The sequence below is a fragment of the Crocodylus siamensis genome, chromosome 5 (genome assembly GCF_052110815.1).
Source record: "Crocodylus siamensis isolate JL-2025a chromosome 5, ASM5211081v1, whole genome shotgun sequence".
NCBI lineage: Eukaryota > Metazoa > Chordata > Crocodylia > Crocodylidae > Crocodylus > Crocodylus siamensis.
This window is the reverse complement of record NC_143399.1, coordinates 129852218-129866871: the sequence shown is the minus strand read 5'-3', so window position 1 is coordinate 129866871 and position 14654 is coordinate 129852218. Positions and strand designations below refer to the sequence as shown.

The 14654-nt window shown below is 42.1% G+C and overlaps 1 protein-coding gene across 1 annotated transcript in view; it reads right to left on the bottom strand.

Annotated features, from left to right (window-relative positions):
- Nucleotides 1-14654, bottom strand: part of TMC2 (transmembrane channel like 2) — a 76212-nt gene that overhangs the window by 19310 nt on the left and 42248 nt on the right. Inside the window, exons 14-17 of the mRNA XM_090048849.1 lie at nt 14317-14384; nt 12602-12841; nt 9152-9277; nt 1017-1095 (exon numbers count right to left, since the gene is read on the bottom strand). Of these exons, the coding sequence (XP_089904975.1) occupies nt 1017-1095; nt 9152-9277; nt 12602-12841; nt 14317-14384 (513 nt within the window). The remainder of the gene's footprint in view (nt 1-1016; nt 1096-9151; nt 9278-12601; nt 12842-14316; nt 14385-14654) is intronic.

The following is a 14654-nucleotide window of genomic DNA, read 5'->3' as shown; positions in this document are numbered from 1 at the left end:
ACCCCAGCAAGGTGACTGTCTAGTCTCCTCTTGAAGATTTCCAGGGTAGGTGATTGCACCACTTCTGGAAGAAGCTTATTCCAGTCACCTACCCTGGAGATTGATTGGTCAGCCTTTGATCTATGGATTTTTTGGGGTTTCATTTCAGAAAAAATGTTGGGCCTGGCAAGTTAGAGCCCTAAAAACTAAAAGGGACAGTTTATAACAATTGCTTTTAAGTGTGTCAAAGATATGTCCTTCTGCACCCACCCTTATATTTCTTATTACAGATTTCTTTGGCTGAAGATGGTGTGCAGGTACATGCATTTAATAGTGTATATTCTTTGTCAAACTTGGATTCCAAGTCATAGCATTATTTCAGTAAATGGCAGAGCCAGTTCAGAAGAAAGGCATTTCCCTCAGGTCCTTCTGTGCATTCTCAGACTGTCAGTGCCAAGAAATCCCCCCGGTTCCCATCATCTGGAATGGTATCGCACCTTCTGACCCACTAGGTTCTTCTCTCCCTAATGAGTGAAGATAATGATACTAAACATTTTCATTAGGGTAGTTTGGGAACTATAGGTAAGCAATGCTGTTATGGTTGAACTACTGTATTCCTCCTGTTATTAACAGGGCCTTTTCATAATGTTATAAAACTTAAGTTAATTTAGGAGCGCTTGTTCATCTCTGGAAATCTCATTTGCCTTTTGGTATTCATTGTACCAGCATTAGTGGTAATGAATATATTTGGAGACAGACTTTAGTTTTAAGGTGTGACGTACTGTTCTTGGGAAATTTCAGTGTCATTTTAATATCTATTAATATTATTATTGAGTGTTACCCATGTGGCACTTAGTAACTGAACACCAAAAAGGATGATTTTCCACATTGTATGATCTATACAGAAAATGCATTACTCCTATCATAGTTCCATTCTGTGGTTTAAAGGGAAAAGCAATTAGATTAACAACTTGTATTTCAAAATGTGTGTGTGCAGAATATCAAAAATCTTTGGGCTGGGTAAATCAGAGGCTTACCATTTGCATTTTCTTCTTCAGTTCTGCATTGGCGTGTTGATATGCTTCAGCCACTGCATTCAGGTAGTAGATGGCTAGACTATAAAAATAAAAACTATTGTTGTGATGACAAGATAAATATAGGCCTATCCCAGAAAGAAGATATGCATATAACACCTGCAGTTAGTGTATGCATATCCATCAGGTAAACTTGCAGATGAAAACACTGAGAATTCTTTCAAAAGCACTGAATTGCTTGAACACCAAACAGTAAATATGTTTTCTTTTATTTGATACGCTGCTTGCCAATTTTGGGAAACAAAAAAGTAGTATGTTGGAAAAGAACTCAGTATTGGAGGTCACTGGTCCAAAGCAGAAGTAGCAGGCCAACTGGGCAAATGATCTTGAAAGGATATAGAAAAGATAACAGATGCCCAAAGGCTATATGTAAATGTCTGTGTTCATCTGTGATGCAATACCACTGATTTTAAGAAAGGTTTCACTATGATCTACTCTAAGCAGTGATTAGTTTTATAGCTGACATATACACTACAAGATCACCCAAGAGCACAGATTGCTTACCTTGAGTCCCTAGGGTATGTCTATTCTATGGTGACAACATGTATTGATCAGCATTTTCATAAGCAATGCTTTATTCACCTACTCCCTCCTGAGTGCTTCAGGGCAGTGACCAAAATCTTGAGCAGGGGTGGGCAATTATTTTGGCTGGAGAGCCACTTAATGAGTTTTGGTGAGCTGTTAATGGCCACAAGGGTAGCCCCACTTCTTGACAGGTGCCCTGCCCCCTGGTTGCCATTTTAGGACTGGAAGTCCTGCCCCTAACCCTTGACCTTTGCCACTGGAAGTCCCTTCCCTTGCCCCAAGAACTACTCCTTTTAGGGAGGAGGGTTGCCAGATTGGAATGAGAAAAAAACAAATCATATAGTCTTGGGGGGTTTTGATTGACCACAAGATGAACATAAGCCACCAGTGCGATGCTGTGGCCAGCAAACCAAACCAAACTCTGGCATGCATCCACTGATACATCTCAAGCAAAACCAGGGACGTCATCCTCCCACTTTACTTGGCCTTAGTGAGGCTGCAGCTGGAGTACTGCATCCAGTTTTGGGCCCCCCACTTCAGGAGGGATGTGAATAAGCTTGAGAAAGTCCAGAGGAGAGCCACTCATATGATCAAAGGCCAAGAGAGCAAGCCTTACGAGGAGAGGCTGAGTGACTTGGGACTCTTCAGCCTGGAGAAGAGAAGACTCAGGGGGGACTTATAAGTATATAAAGGGTGAGCACCAGGATCTGGAAGAACCAGGGCTCCCCAAGAGATAACAAGGTCTAATGGCCAGAAACTTTTGGAAGACCAATTTAGACTGGGCATAAGGAAAAACTTCTTTACAGTCCAAGTGTCCAATGTCTGGAACAGACTCCCCTCAGAGACAGTGCAGGCAATTCCCACATTGAAGCAAGTCCTATAACCACTAGATAAGTTTTCTATTTAGACTAGGAATTATTTTGCTCCACAGCTTTGAACTGAACTGTTGCAAATAGGTAGAGATTGGGAAATTGGTACAAACAAGCCAGGTTTGAGCGGAATTATGGCTTTGGGCTTGACCCCCAAAAAGGAAAAAAAAAAAAAGCCAAATGAGAAGGAAACAAAAGGTGAAGGGGATTGGAAGAGATGTACCGGCAGGCAGTCTTACAGTTGCAGTGAGACACATATTTTAAAATGCTGAAGCATCTGAGTCTGTCTCATCATCACTGCTGCCAGCCACTGATATTTTGGTTGTCAGATGTCTCATCCTGCTTTTGTAGAATAATTTTATTCTTTTTAAAATACAAATATCATCTGTTCAGTGACTCTAAGCCATTCCTGAAAGATCCATTTGGCTCACCACTGTTGATTTTTATCCCCCTCCCCAATATGAATATGTATTTTGGATGTGTACAAAGCTTTCTGACAGTCTATAGTTTGACTGTGTAGTCATGGCTTCCTGGCTAAGCGAGGCTGCAAGGAGTGTTTGTTTTTTTGTTTGCAGAGTAGATTTAAAAAAGAGGGAGCATCTAAGTTTTTGGAGGTGTTTTTTTTTGTTTTTTGTTGTTTGTTTTTTTTACTTCCTTGAAGGCAATGTTTCTTTACTGAAGTGCTGTAGTACCCCAAAATGCTGTGAGATCCTTTAAGGAGTGCCATGGCTAAGGCACTGCTGCCACTACCAGGTGGAACTTCCCTGTGCATGTTGCTCAGAGCCTGATTGGGAAGCAGCTGTGGCAGGAGCATTTGCTGCTCCTGCAGCTGCTTTTCAATCTGGCTCTACCTGATTGAGAACTACTGAGATAAGGCGAGGAAGTATGACATGACACCGACTCTCAACCAAGGTGCTGCCAAATTCAGAAAATTATGGAGGTCTGCCTTATAGCTAAAAAGACTGCCAATCACTGTTTTAAAGGAACAACACATAGAAAGCATCTATCTGGAAAGAACATACTAAGCTTGTAGAGACCCTTGTAATGCCACTAAGGCAAACATCAATTTACATTTTTGATAAGCTGCTGATGCTAGGCTACCCAGATGAAAAATCTGGGGCAACAAAATCTTTCCTTTCACCCTTTTCTTTAATGTAACCACAAAAAAAAAAGAAAGAAAGAAAAAGAAGAATGGCTTCAAGGCCTCTGCTCATTAAGTTTTGACCTTACTGTACTTAAGTCCATATAAAGGAGGCATGCTTTGTAACAGATTAATTAATTTGCTTCTTCAGACCCTTTTGGGACTACTTTATCTCTGCCTTATTCTTAAGATTTTTGAATTACTACTTGAGTAAATCAGTTTTGGGGGGGGGGTTCATTTGTTTTTTCCAGATTCCCATTTCTTTTTCAGGTTTATGGTATCTTCTTCCTTAGCAACAGTGTCTATTCAAAACAAGACACCATAGTGACAAGCTACAGCAACCTAGCTCATTGCTACAGCGATATAGTGTTGGCAGGCACAAACTGTGATGCAGCACAAACTGTGCAGTAGTAGTGCACTACTGCACAGTAGTTAGTTGCTACTGCACAGTTCTTGGAAATGACCTATGTACCACCAGGACTGCGCAGTAATGGCAATTACTGTGCAGTCATATAGTACTTGCTAAAACAAGTACTAAATGACTAAGAAGTAACAACTGTGCAATCAGGGGCATGTGTAGATGTGCCCACTTTGTATTTTCTGGCAGATGAAGTAAAGAATGTAAATGCAGTTGAAGACAGCATTCAAATTGTTCTGAAAAATGAGAGGGCATTATAGTGGTGGTGAGGATGACTTAATTCAGCTCTTAGAAAGAGAAAACACATTTTATGAGTATCTGGTGGCCATTGAAGCCAACTTAGTGTAAATTTATGATCCAGCAGCTACAGCCTGGGGAGGTTATTTTTTTTATTCAGGCTGCATTGCAGGTCGTGTCATCTGTTTCATTTATGAGGAAAAACACTATCTTTTGGAACTAAATGAGATTCTGGCAGCTACTTTTTCTTTCATTTTAATGTTATTGTAGTTTAGAAAGAGATCAACCTCAGGGGCTAACTCCAGTTTAAATTCATTGCCTGTGAAAATAAAGTGATGGGTAGGGGCAGAAGCTAAATAATTGCGAAGAGAGGAGACAGAGATGTAGTTAGCTATGTTAGTTTGAAGTTCCATGCAGAAGATGGGACAGGGTGGCAACTTTATAGTGTTAGTCTATCAAGTGCTACTTTATTCTGCTTTCGGCCTAAGGAGGGGAAAATCAAAATTTGTAAAACATTAAATCTTACTTACTCCCAGAGAAAGAGGTAGGTGAGATGTAACACCAAGGTCCTATTACTTGCAGCCAATAATTATAGCATGCTTAGTAAGAACTATAATATTAACCTTGGTGTCCTTGCAAGTTTTTGCTTCAGGTAATCGATTCAGACTCTCTGCACTTTCAGAGAGACTTAGAATTTCCTCTGCCTGTCCAGTTGTGCATGGTTGCTCTGTAGCATTCAGTAGTGAGCATGCCCTACACTAAATGTGGTTGCATTTTTTATGTGTATTTTGCATCAGTCATTTAAGACGGAAAAAGCTCTTGTAGATTCTTGGAAGGCAAAAAGTATGGTATTAAACATAAGATGAACATCTGCACAGAAGGTCTTGAGAAAGGCAAGAGAGAGAGCCAAAACTATGTGGAAAGTTTGCATAAGACTTGTAGAAAAGGCACTCTGGTGGCTCATGGGAAAAGCAGAAATGGAGACAGCATATGGCTACATAGAGGAGGAAAACCAAAGCGGGTTGGGTAGATAGGAAATACCTTATTTAATCATAGAATTATGGTAATTTCTGCAGCACACAGAGTTCCTGCACCCCCACTACAGGTTTGGTGGCAAGAACCTCTTTCTTACTGTGAGAGTTTTGTTTTGGTGGGGATTTTTTCTTTCTTTTTTGTCTCACATGAAAGACACAAAGCACATGTCTGCCCATCTAGATTGCTTCTTTTGGGACTCCTGATCACGCCATTGAGAAGCACAGTTTCACTCATGCTTCTGCTCCACACACAGCAGATGTAGAAATAAGATGATGAAGTAGCTGTAGGGATGCTTGGTTTCCAATATGCTTGAGAGTGGCAGTGGGGAATCCCACCTCACTGCTGGATTTGACATCTGTAGAGCAGAACCTTGTGGTCCAGGCTGTGCTTGTGTGGGATCACTGAGCACTCTGAATGTTCAGTGTGAATTATCTGTGCAGAAGTACAAGAGAAGAATGCACAACTGTGGCCCAACTTCAACATGAAACCTTTTTCCTTTTCATGTATTTGGCACTCCTGGGGGTACAAATGGTGTCTCAGTTCTGACTGAAGTGCATGAATACCAGGGATCCAGGTTTTCTGTTTCCCATGGAAAACACAGAAAAATACAGATTTTTCTCCAGAAAATCATGGATTTTCCTCTTTAAAGAAGAAAAACCTGGAAAACCATAGGTTCCAGCCAGCAAGGGGCTGTTTGGGGCTAGGGTGAGTGGCAGGAGGGTGATTAGAAGCAGGGGACCATGTGCATGTGGACATGCACGTGGCCAGCACTGCAACCAGGAGAGCAGCTCCTGCTGCTCCCTTCAGGTAAGTCTATGGGGGGAGCATAGGAAACACATGGAGAGCAGGTGTAGATGATGTGTGGGAGAGGTGGGGACGCAAAGGTGATGCATGGGAGGGCGTGGAGGGGCACATGCTCCCCAGATTTCTATGCCCACAGTGGTGGTCAGAGCACAGCCTGTGGAGCCACCTTCTGGCTGGACTGACACCAGGCAGAAGCCACCTCTGTGGTTGCAGCTTTGATCTCTGCTGTGGATACAGAAACCCAGTGGGGCATGTTGCCTCGTACCCCCACAATGTGTTGCCTATGGCATTGTCTATGCCCACACACCCTCTTGCCCTACTGTAACAGGGGGTCTTCCCAGAGCAGCCTTCCCAGTGGCCTGCCCACCTGTTTCTGGGCTAACCACCCACCTTCTCACCCACTACGGCTTGTTGGTAATTATTTAATTGATCTTAATAAAGCAGGAGGCTGCCCGTTTCCTGCCCTGATGCCACGGGGCGCTATCTGCGGGTCTGATCCTCCCCTACACCACAGCCCAAACCTCACAGAAGGCATCCAGATGTTCTCACAATCACCAGCCCCACGCTGGGCCCCATAATCCTAGTGTTGAACCTCTCTATGATCCCTCCATTCCAGCAGCCAAATCTGCCTTCATCCTGGGCAGCATAGCTCCCTGAACTGCTTCCCTTTCCAGGTGTGGTCCTCCTGGGGCCTTTGGCTCACTAGCCCTGGCCAACCTCCAGGCTAGTCAGAATCCCAGGCCCTCAGCTCTTGGGTGTTCCTCACAGTGGGCCCCTGGCCCTTCGACCCTTCCGGTCCTGGCCCCAGCACTGACCAGTCAGGGGAAGTCCAGACAGGCCTGAGTCTATAGCCTCACTCTCTTTCTCTGGGGGTCCACCCTCCAGAACCTACAAAGGTGTAACCCACCCGGTTGTGGGGGTTAAGGCACCCTGACCCGACTTTCACCAGGGTGGTAACTGGCCTGGTATTTCCTGGGAGCTCCCACACCACTGGGAGCCCCACCAGGCCACCCACTCCCGGCAGGGTGCAGTTTTAGGTCATACCCAGGATCACAAGCCTCCTGACCATCCCCTACAGCTCCTCCCTTACCTACAGCAGCCCTCTGGCCAGGCAGTGTTGTTGCCTGATCTCCAGTAGCTAAACTGCCTTGTTTATATGGGCAGCCCTAGACCTAAAATGGCTGCCCTCATTAGAGACCTGGAGGCTGCCAGCTCCAGGGCCTTAAAGTGGCAGGCACAAACAGTGCCCTGCCACATCTACACAACACCCTATGCCCCACACACTGGAGTCTGGGGGTGGAGAGCAGTGGGTCAGGAGTGAGGGGCACCAACAGGGCTAGGGGGAGGGTAGAGGACTGTGGGTTGAGAGTGAGGGGCACTGACAGCACACAGGGGAAAGACTGTGGGTAGGGAGTGAGGGGCACAGGTATGGGCAGGGGCACAGCACTGGCATACCAAGGCTGTTCAGTGCCACAAAGCAGCAGGGGGGACAGCTGCAGCTGGGCCTGCATCCTGATAAGCAAAAGGTGCGGGGGGATTTTCTGTGATAAAAAAATAAATAAATAAAATAAAATGACAAAATATATAGCTATTAATTTTATTATAATGACTGAGGTTCTGTTAGGCTTCCAAATTGCTTTAAAATTACTTTAAAATTGTAAATCTATCAATAAAGCTGTGCGTTCAACTGATACCTATGCATAGAGTGGCATTTCATTTTAATTGTGGAAAAATATGGATTTGGGGTGTTTTAATCAGAGGATTTGGGATTTTTAAAGAGAGAAAACCAGGACCCCGATGATCATTTTTATTTGTTTCAGATCAGAGGGCACAGGGTAGCAGGAAGGTGATTTATTCTTCATTGAAACTGAATAAATATTTGGGATTTTCTTTAGCTGTTTGCCAGAGCTGTCCCTAGTGATGTGCAAATCGCAGCGACTGCCCCAAGCCCCGTGCTTTGGGAGCCTGCAGAGCTGGGTGGAGCAGCTGTGGCAACTTTGGCAAGGCCACTGGCTTCACATCCGGCCGCTTGGCACCCCCACTCCGCCGCCGGCTTCCTCACATCCAGGGGTGCGGTGCTACACAAGCTGATTTGCCCTGGGCCCCGCACTGTGGTCGGGTCATCTCTGCTGTTCACCCTCCTTCTCCCTTCAAAACAACTCGCCCCCACAACAAATATACAACTAAAATGTAATGGTTGGGCCTAAATTTATCTCCACTAATTTTTTCAGATTGAAGGATTTTTCAAAGCTCACTATGAAATTTAGCTACAGAACACCCACTCATTCCAATGGGCTTTCATGGCTTTGAAAATTAGAATAGCAGCGTGTTATACAATTCATAAATGTATTTAGAAAGAGTGAAATGGGAATCGCATAAGTTCAAATTCTTGTGCAGAAACTAACTAGTCAACATGGTTGTGCAGATAAGCTTGCAAACTTAAAAGGAAGCTTAAAGGATCAGAAGGAAAAACCACAAGCATACACACATACACAGGTATGCTATTTTTTAAAATTGGAGCAATTTTTGAAATGTGTGTCAAGATTTTTGACATCTTGGCAATTCTGTAATCATAAACCTTGTGTGTCAATAATTGCTTGCTTAGTCTTCAGGCAACTGATTTCATTTTGACTAGTTAGAAAATTTCAGTGATAAGCTCTGAAAATACTACAAGCCAGTTGTACTATTCTGTTTAGCTGTGGCTTTAATTGAACCAGAAAACCATAAAGAGAATAAAGTAATGATAAATAAAAATAATAAAAATAATGCAGCAAGAGGAGTCCTTGCTTATAACTCTGATTTGTAAGTTCCAAGATGCAGCCAACTCTATCTGATTTCAATTGTAAAATCTACTGAATGTCCCAGATAGTGAGGGTGAAATAACAAGAGTAATTCATAGTAGCATATGAAACATACATAAACCAATGACTTCGTTTATGGCACATCTGCAGCAAAAGGAAGTAGCTGGTATTTCTATATCTAATTAAAATTTTATTATTCTTCAAGTCTTCCTTTTGTCCCCTGTATACGTATTATTGCAAATACTTACACCATAAGCAGAATTGCAGGTATAATCAGTCCTGGATTAGCCACGTAACTGAAGATCTTGGCTACAAAAGCTGGGAAATCAAGCTCAATGGTCTCTTGAATTACATCAGACATTCTTTTCTTTCCACTGGAAAGATAAAACCATCAATTAAATACTGTTTATGGCTCCTGAAAGGCAGCAGTTATGCCTTCTTTAACAACTTGAACTCATTAGGGTTTTTGTTTTGTTTTTTTTAAGAATGATCAAGAATATCTCTTTATTGTTTGCCAACATGATGATTCCTGTTAAAAATTTTGACATTAAAATGTTTTTAAGTGATTTCATTTACAAATATCTTATATCCAGTTTTCATTGAATTCGAGGAATCTTGATTATGTAAATGACAGCTACAAAAACTAACCAGCTTCAAAGATCTGTAGGTCTATGTGTGTTCTCTTCTGAAGCTACTAAATAAGCTCTCAAGATTTACTTCTTTTTAATGAGCAAAATATTATTTCTGTTACTTGGATAACTTATTTCAACCCATAAACTTCTGATTCTAATATCATATTGGCCTTTTCCTTGTGGACATGCTTTTTCCTACACAAATCAGTTATTTTCAAAAATATGAACCAGTGTCAACAACAGCTGAGAAACAGTAAAAATTGAAAGAATCATTTTAACATAATAGTAAGGCTACTGAAGGAGTCATTTTTAAATACATTTTAAAATTAAATTTAGTTGTAACCAAATGGAATAAACCTCCACAGACCTAGACTTGAGTTAGATGCTCTATGAGTACTGTATCAGTACAATGGACATGTCTCTCCTCACCTTCACTTCTCATCTACAGAATTGCTGAATGCTTAATAATTTTTATTAAATAGAAAACACTTTTGAATTCTGATTTGGAAAGTCAGATTCTATTTCCAATAGGGACTGACTCGACTAGACAGTACTGCCAGTTTGCCAGCTTTCCTTAATCAAGTAGCATTAAGTTTCTATCAAGATCCTTCAATATTGTCAAAGGAAGGATTTGCTTGGGAGGAAAGGGGGAGCATGTAAAAGAAGCAGATATGAATGACTTTGAGAGACTGCAAAATTAAAATATCTGTTCTTTAGTGCTTTAAGCAAAACTTAGATCTGTGAAATGTTAGAAGTTTATTTATGGCATTGAAAGTCTCTTATCACTCAGCTACACCAGGCACATATGCTTACATTAAGTGGAAGGTTGGAGCTCAACAATTTAATATTATTAGCTTGCAAGTTTTTATTACCTGAAACTACAATGTCTCTGAAAGGTGCTGGTTTGACAGCTCTGGGACTGAAGCCTGTCTGTTTAAAACAAGTGCAGTATGAAGAACAAAAAGTTCCTTGCATGGCTTCAAAGGAGAGGGTTCATCTCTGGTGATGGAGAGTAAACAGACATGTCTCCTGTGACTTACAAAGAGTTACCAGTTAGCTTTTAAGAATGGACCCTCTGTGGTGGGAAGGAGAGTAAGGCCACTGACTACACAGGTATGGGAGGATGCTAATCTGGGGCTTGGGGATCAGATCCCAATCACATCCTACTTGCCAGTAAAGGAGGAGTCTGGAATCATAATCCTGGACTCCCCTTGCACCACTAAACTGAAAGCCAGGAGCCTAATGCTTGGCTGAAAGCTGGCTGCCTCTGGGATAGCAACGGAGCTGAAACAGAACCCAGGCTCTGGAGCCTGCCAATGGTCAGCTGATGTTCACATAGATTGAGTTGATATGGGAGCTCAAACCCACCCTGCTAAGGTCCCCTCATTGGGGTGGGTTGGAGTTCTTGTGCAGTTCCAAGTCCAGCCAATGATCGGCAGATCCTCCTCTGGCTGGGACCAGACCCAGTTCTAGTGCAGTCCCTGATCTAGCTGATGACCAACTGACTGTCCTCCAGCTCTGGGGACTGCACTAGGGCACATTCAAGCCCCAGTATGGTCCTAATCCAGCCAATGATCAGCCGATCGCTGGCTGGTGGGGACCACAACAGGCCTGATTGGAAACCTGATGCAATTCTAACGCTGCCACACCTTCAATTTAAGGTGCAATGAAGACCAACTACAAAATATTACATGCTTTTTGTGTGATATTTTTGTGGCTGTTTTCCATTTTTGTGGCACAATTAAGTGTCTGAACATGTGGGTGGGTTACTGTTTGAGATGCAATTAACAGACTACAGTGTGCTATCTACCAGGGGCCTTTTGTTAATTCTCCTTAACGTTCCAATGTTAATTCACAATTTGTGGCTCCCTGTGCTAGACTGACCTGACAAGATGAAAGGTTCTGCAACACCTCTCCAGGTCCCCTCAGGCATCCAGTCTTATTGTAGTTACTTAATAATGGGTACTTGTGGATATGGGGACAAGGCTGAGCCTATGGAGATGGGTACTGGGAAATACTTTCAAAGAATAAGAGCTCTAAATCCTGCAAGTGCGGTCCATACAGTTAAGCACATCTTGGTATTCCTCTTGTCTCTAAACTCTTCACACGTTTTTACCACTAATTTTAATTATCAAATAAAGCCCAAGGCGGTGCAACTAAAGAAACAATCTGTCCCAATTTGATTGCTCACTGGGTGTGTCTACACATTCATTAATGCACCATAGTTACTGCGCATTAAATTTAGTACTTGCATAACCAAGTACTAAAACAATGTGCAATAACTGGTGCTACTGTACAGTAGTGCTGACACACAGGTCTTTACAGATGCTAACTGTGCAGTAGTATTAGGCTACTGCACAGTTAGTGTCTGTAAAAACCCGTGCACCAGCACTACTGCAGTGTTATTAGACTACTGTACAGTTAGCATCTAGTGTAGATGCACTCACTGAGTCAGACAAAAGTGTACACTAGGTAAGTGTTACACAATCCAATGAGAGTGGATTGCTCTGTTAATCCAGGTGTAGGAGTTTCATGAGATCATAGGAAAGTAGGGCTGGTAGGGACCACATAAGGTCATTTAATCCAGTCCCCTGCTTAAAGCAGGATCATATCGACTAAACCATCCCAGCCAAATGTCTGTCCAACCTCCTCTTGAAATTGTCCAGGGATGGAGATTCCACAATTTTTCTTGGTAGCCTGTTTCAATGCTTGACCACCCGCCTAATTCCCAACCTAAATTCCCCTGTTTCCCCAGTAATGTTTTGCTATTGAAGGCAGCTAGTGCTTGAATAAAGTGAATTCACTGAAAGATAATATCACTGGAAGACAGCAGACAAAAACTAGGAGTAAGTTCCTCCTAGGAGTAAGTAACCTGCCCTGCCCCACCCCATTCACTATTGGTTCCAAATCACAGCTTGTAGCTTTTCTTTATACTCTAAAGAAGATTATAATGTGACTAAAACTGAAAGCGTTGTCCAGTCACCACTGAATAATAACTTCTTAACAGTCAGCAACAAAGTTTTGTTTTGTTTTAAATAAATCTTTTTTTGTGGGTTTTGGTCATACCTGAATGGTCCACAGTCAAAGGAAGGAGGGAGGGACATTATGGTGTAGGCCACAGGGAGTAGGCTTAGGAACAGGATGAGTAGTAAGAGTCCCATATAAAAATTGTTGGATTTGGATGCTTTAAAAACACGCTCATGAGGAACATTGCTACTCATAACAGCCCAGCATTGAAAATACATGGAGGTTAATAAACGCAGCACATTTATACCAACAAGCCCTGGTGCATAAAAGGATCCCATCCTAGAAAGAAAAGGAGGAAGAGAAATTGCTGTTTATTAAAATCAGAAGGGTCATTTGCTTTAAGAGCTGCAAGCCATATGTTAGCATAGTTATAGAGTATGTTTGCAAATGGAATCTAACCAAACCACATCCTAGAAATGGTGTCAGCCAGTGTTACTCTTATCCCCTCACTCACTCAGAGGAGAAGTTTCAAATCCTGGATGAATATCCATCCACCTATAGCTGGGCTAAAGCCCAGTGTAGATATGCAAGTACATCAAAATTGCACCTGTCTGAAAAGCAGGATATCACTTCTAAATCCAATGATCTTTTTTTTAATTGCTTTCAGTCCAGTTCATATATATTAAAAGTGGTTTACCCATGAGCCAGAAATTTTAAGAAAACAGGCTTTTGAAAACCTGACTACACAGTGTTTTCAAACTAAAATATGTTCTTCAGGCTACAAAGGTGACACCTCTGCTAATAACAGTTTACCAGAAAAGCTGTCTAGGATATTAGTAAGTGACTGTGTTTGGAGTCAGGAACTAGGAAACACTGCCATGGTTAGTGCCCCTGACTCATGAGCCTTATAATTTTGGTATCCCTGACCTTACGCCAGTTCACTTAACGAGTATGTCCCAGAGCTGGGAAACCCTGGAAGCCCCAGACACTAAGGTCTGGGCCAGTCCAGGGTCCCTGCCTTGGATTCTATAGAAGAAGATGTGGTTCAGGCTCACAGGGGATGGACATTTCCTAACAACCTTTTGTTTTGTGAGAATATTTCTGAGTAGTTTGAGATTTTTAATTGTTAAAAAACAATCTAGCCCTTACAGCTGAGAAAAAAAGCTTGAATATACAAACTGGGTGCATCTACATGAGATGTTACTGAGCAGTAACAATGAGCTACTGCACAGCAGACTTGCTACTGAGTAGCATCTGAAAAAAAACCATGTGGCAATGGTACTGTGCAGTAATGCCAGGTACTATGCAGTCATTTAGTACTTGTGCAAGTACTAAATGACTATGCAGTAACAACTTCACAGCTCGTTGCTCATGTAGATATGGCCACTGAGTACAAATGGAGTATAAGAAATGCAGAAACATCTGTTTGCATGAACAAAATGGAAGCCACTTCACACTAGAGCAGATTAGACCCCTCTGCTCACTCGAGGGGTGACCCTGTCATTGCTTCCAATGCAGCTAAGACAAGAGATGTTATTGTCACTTGTGCGTCCTTCAGATGGGCAACAAACATCCACTGAGTTGTGCCTCTTGTTCTTTTAATCTAAAGTGTGCCAAATATTTTTTACTTTGTATCTGAGGACTGGGTTGTAATCGTATTTACCTGTTTCATAACAAGGAATAGTACTTTTTAACAAAATACAAAAATCGATACTTCTAGTTTTCAAATTCTAGCCGCATTGCTAATCTTATGGTTACATAATACCATTAAAGACCTTCTGCTCAAAGGCTATACATGGAAAAAGGTATCTTACCAGATCATTCCTTGATTGAAGATCAAGCCCAACACATTGCCACTGATATCAAATTCAGCATAAGAGGGCTATACAAAAAGAGGTGAAAATAATTTTGCAATAAATATTCTGATGCTTGTTGTGGCAAGGTGTAAAACGGCCTGCCTAGTCAGATAAGATATTTCAAGGTGCTCTCATGTTCTACTTCTATTGCCCAAACGATTTGATATGGAGCTAGGAAAACAAAGGGGGAAACTAATGCACTGTTGGCTATTTCCTCTTCTGATTTGCTGGGGGTGCTTCTCAAGTGTTTGGTTTTCAAGTCTTCTGTGTTAATAAAACCAGCTACGATGAACGAG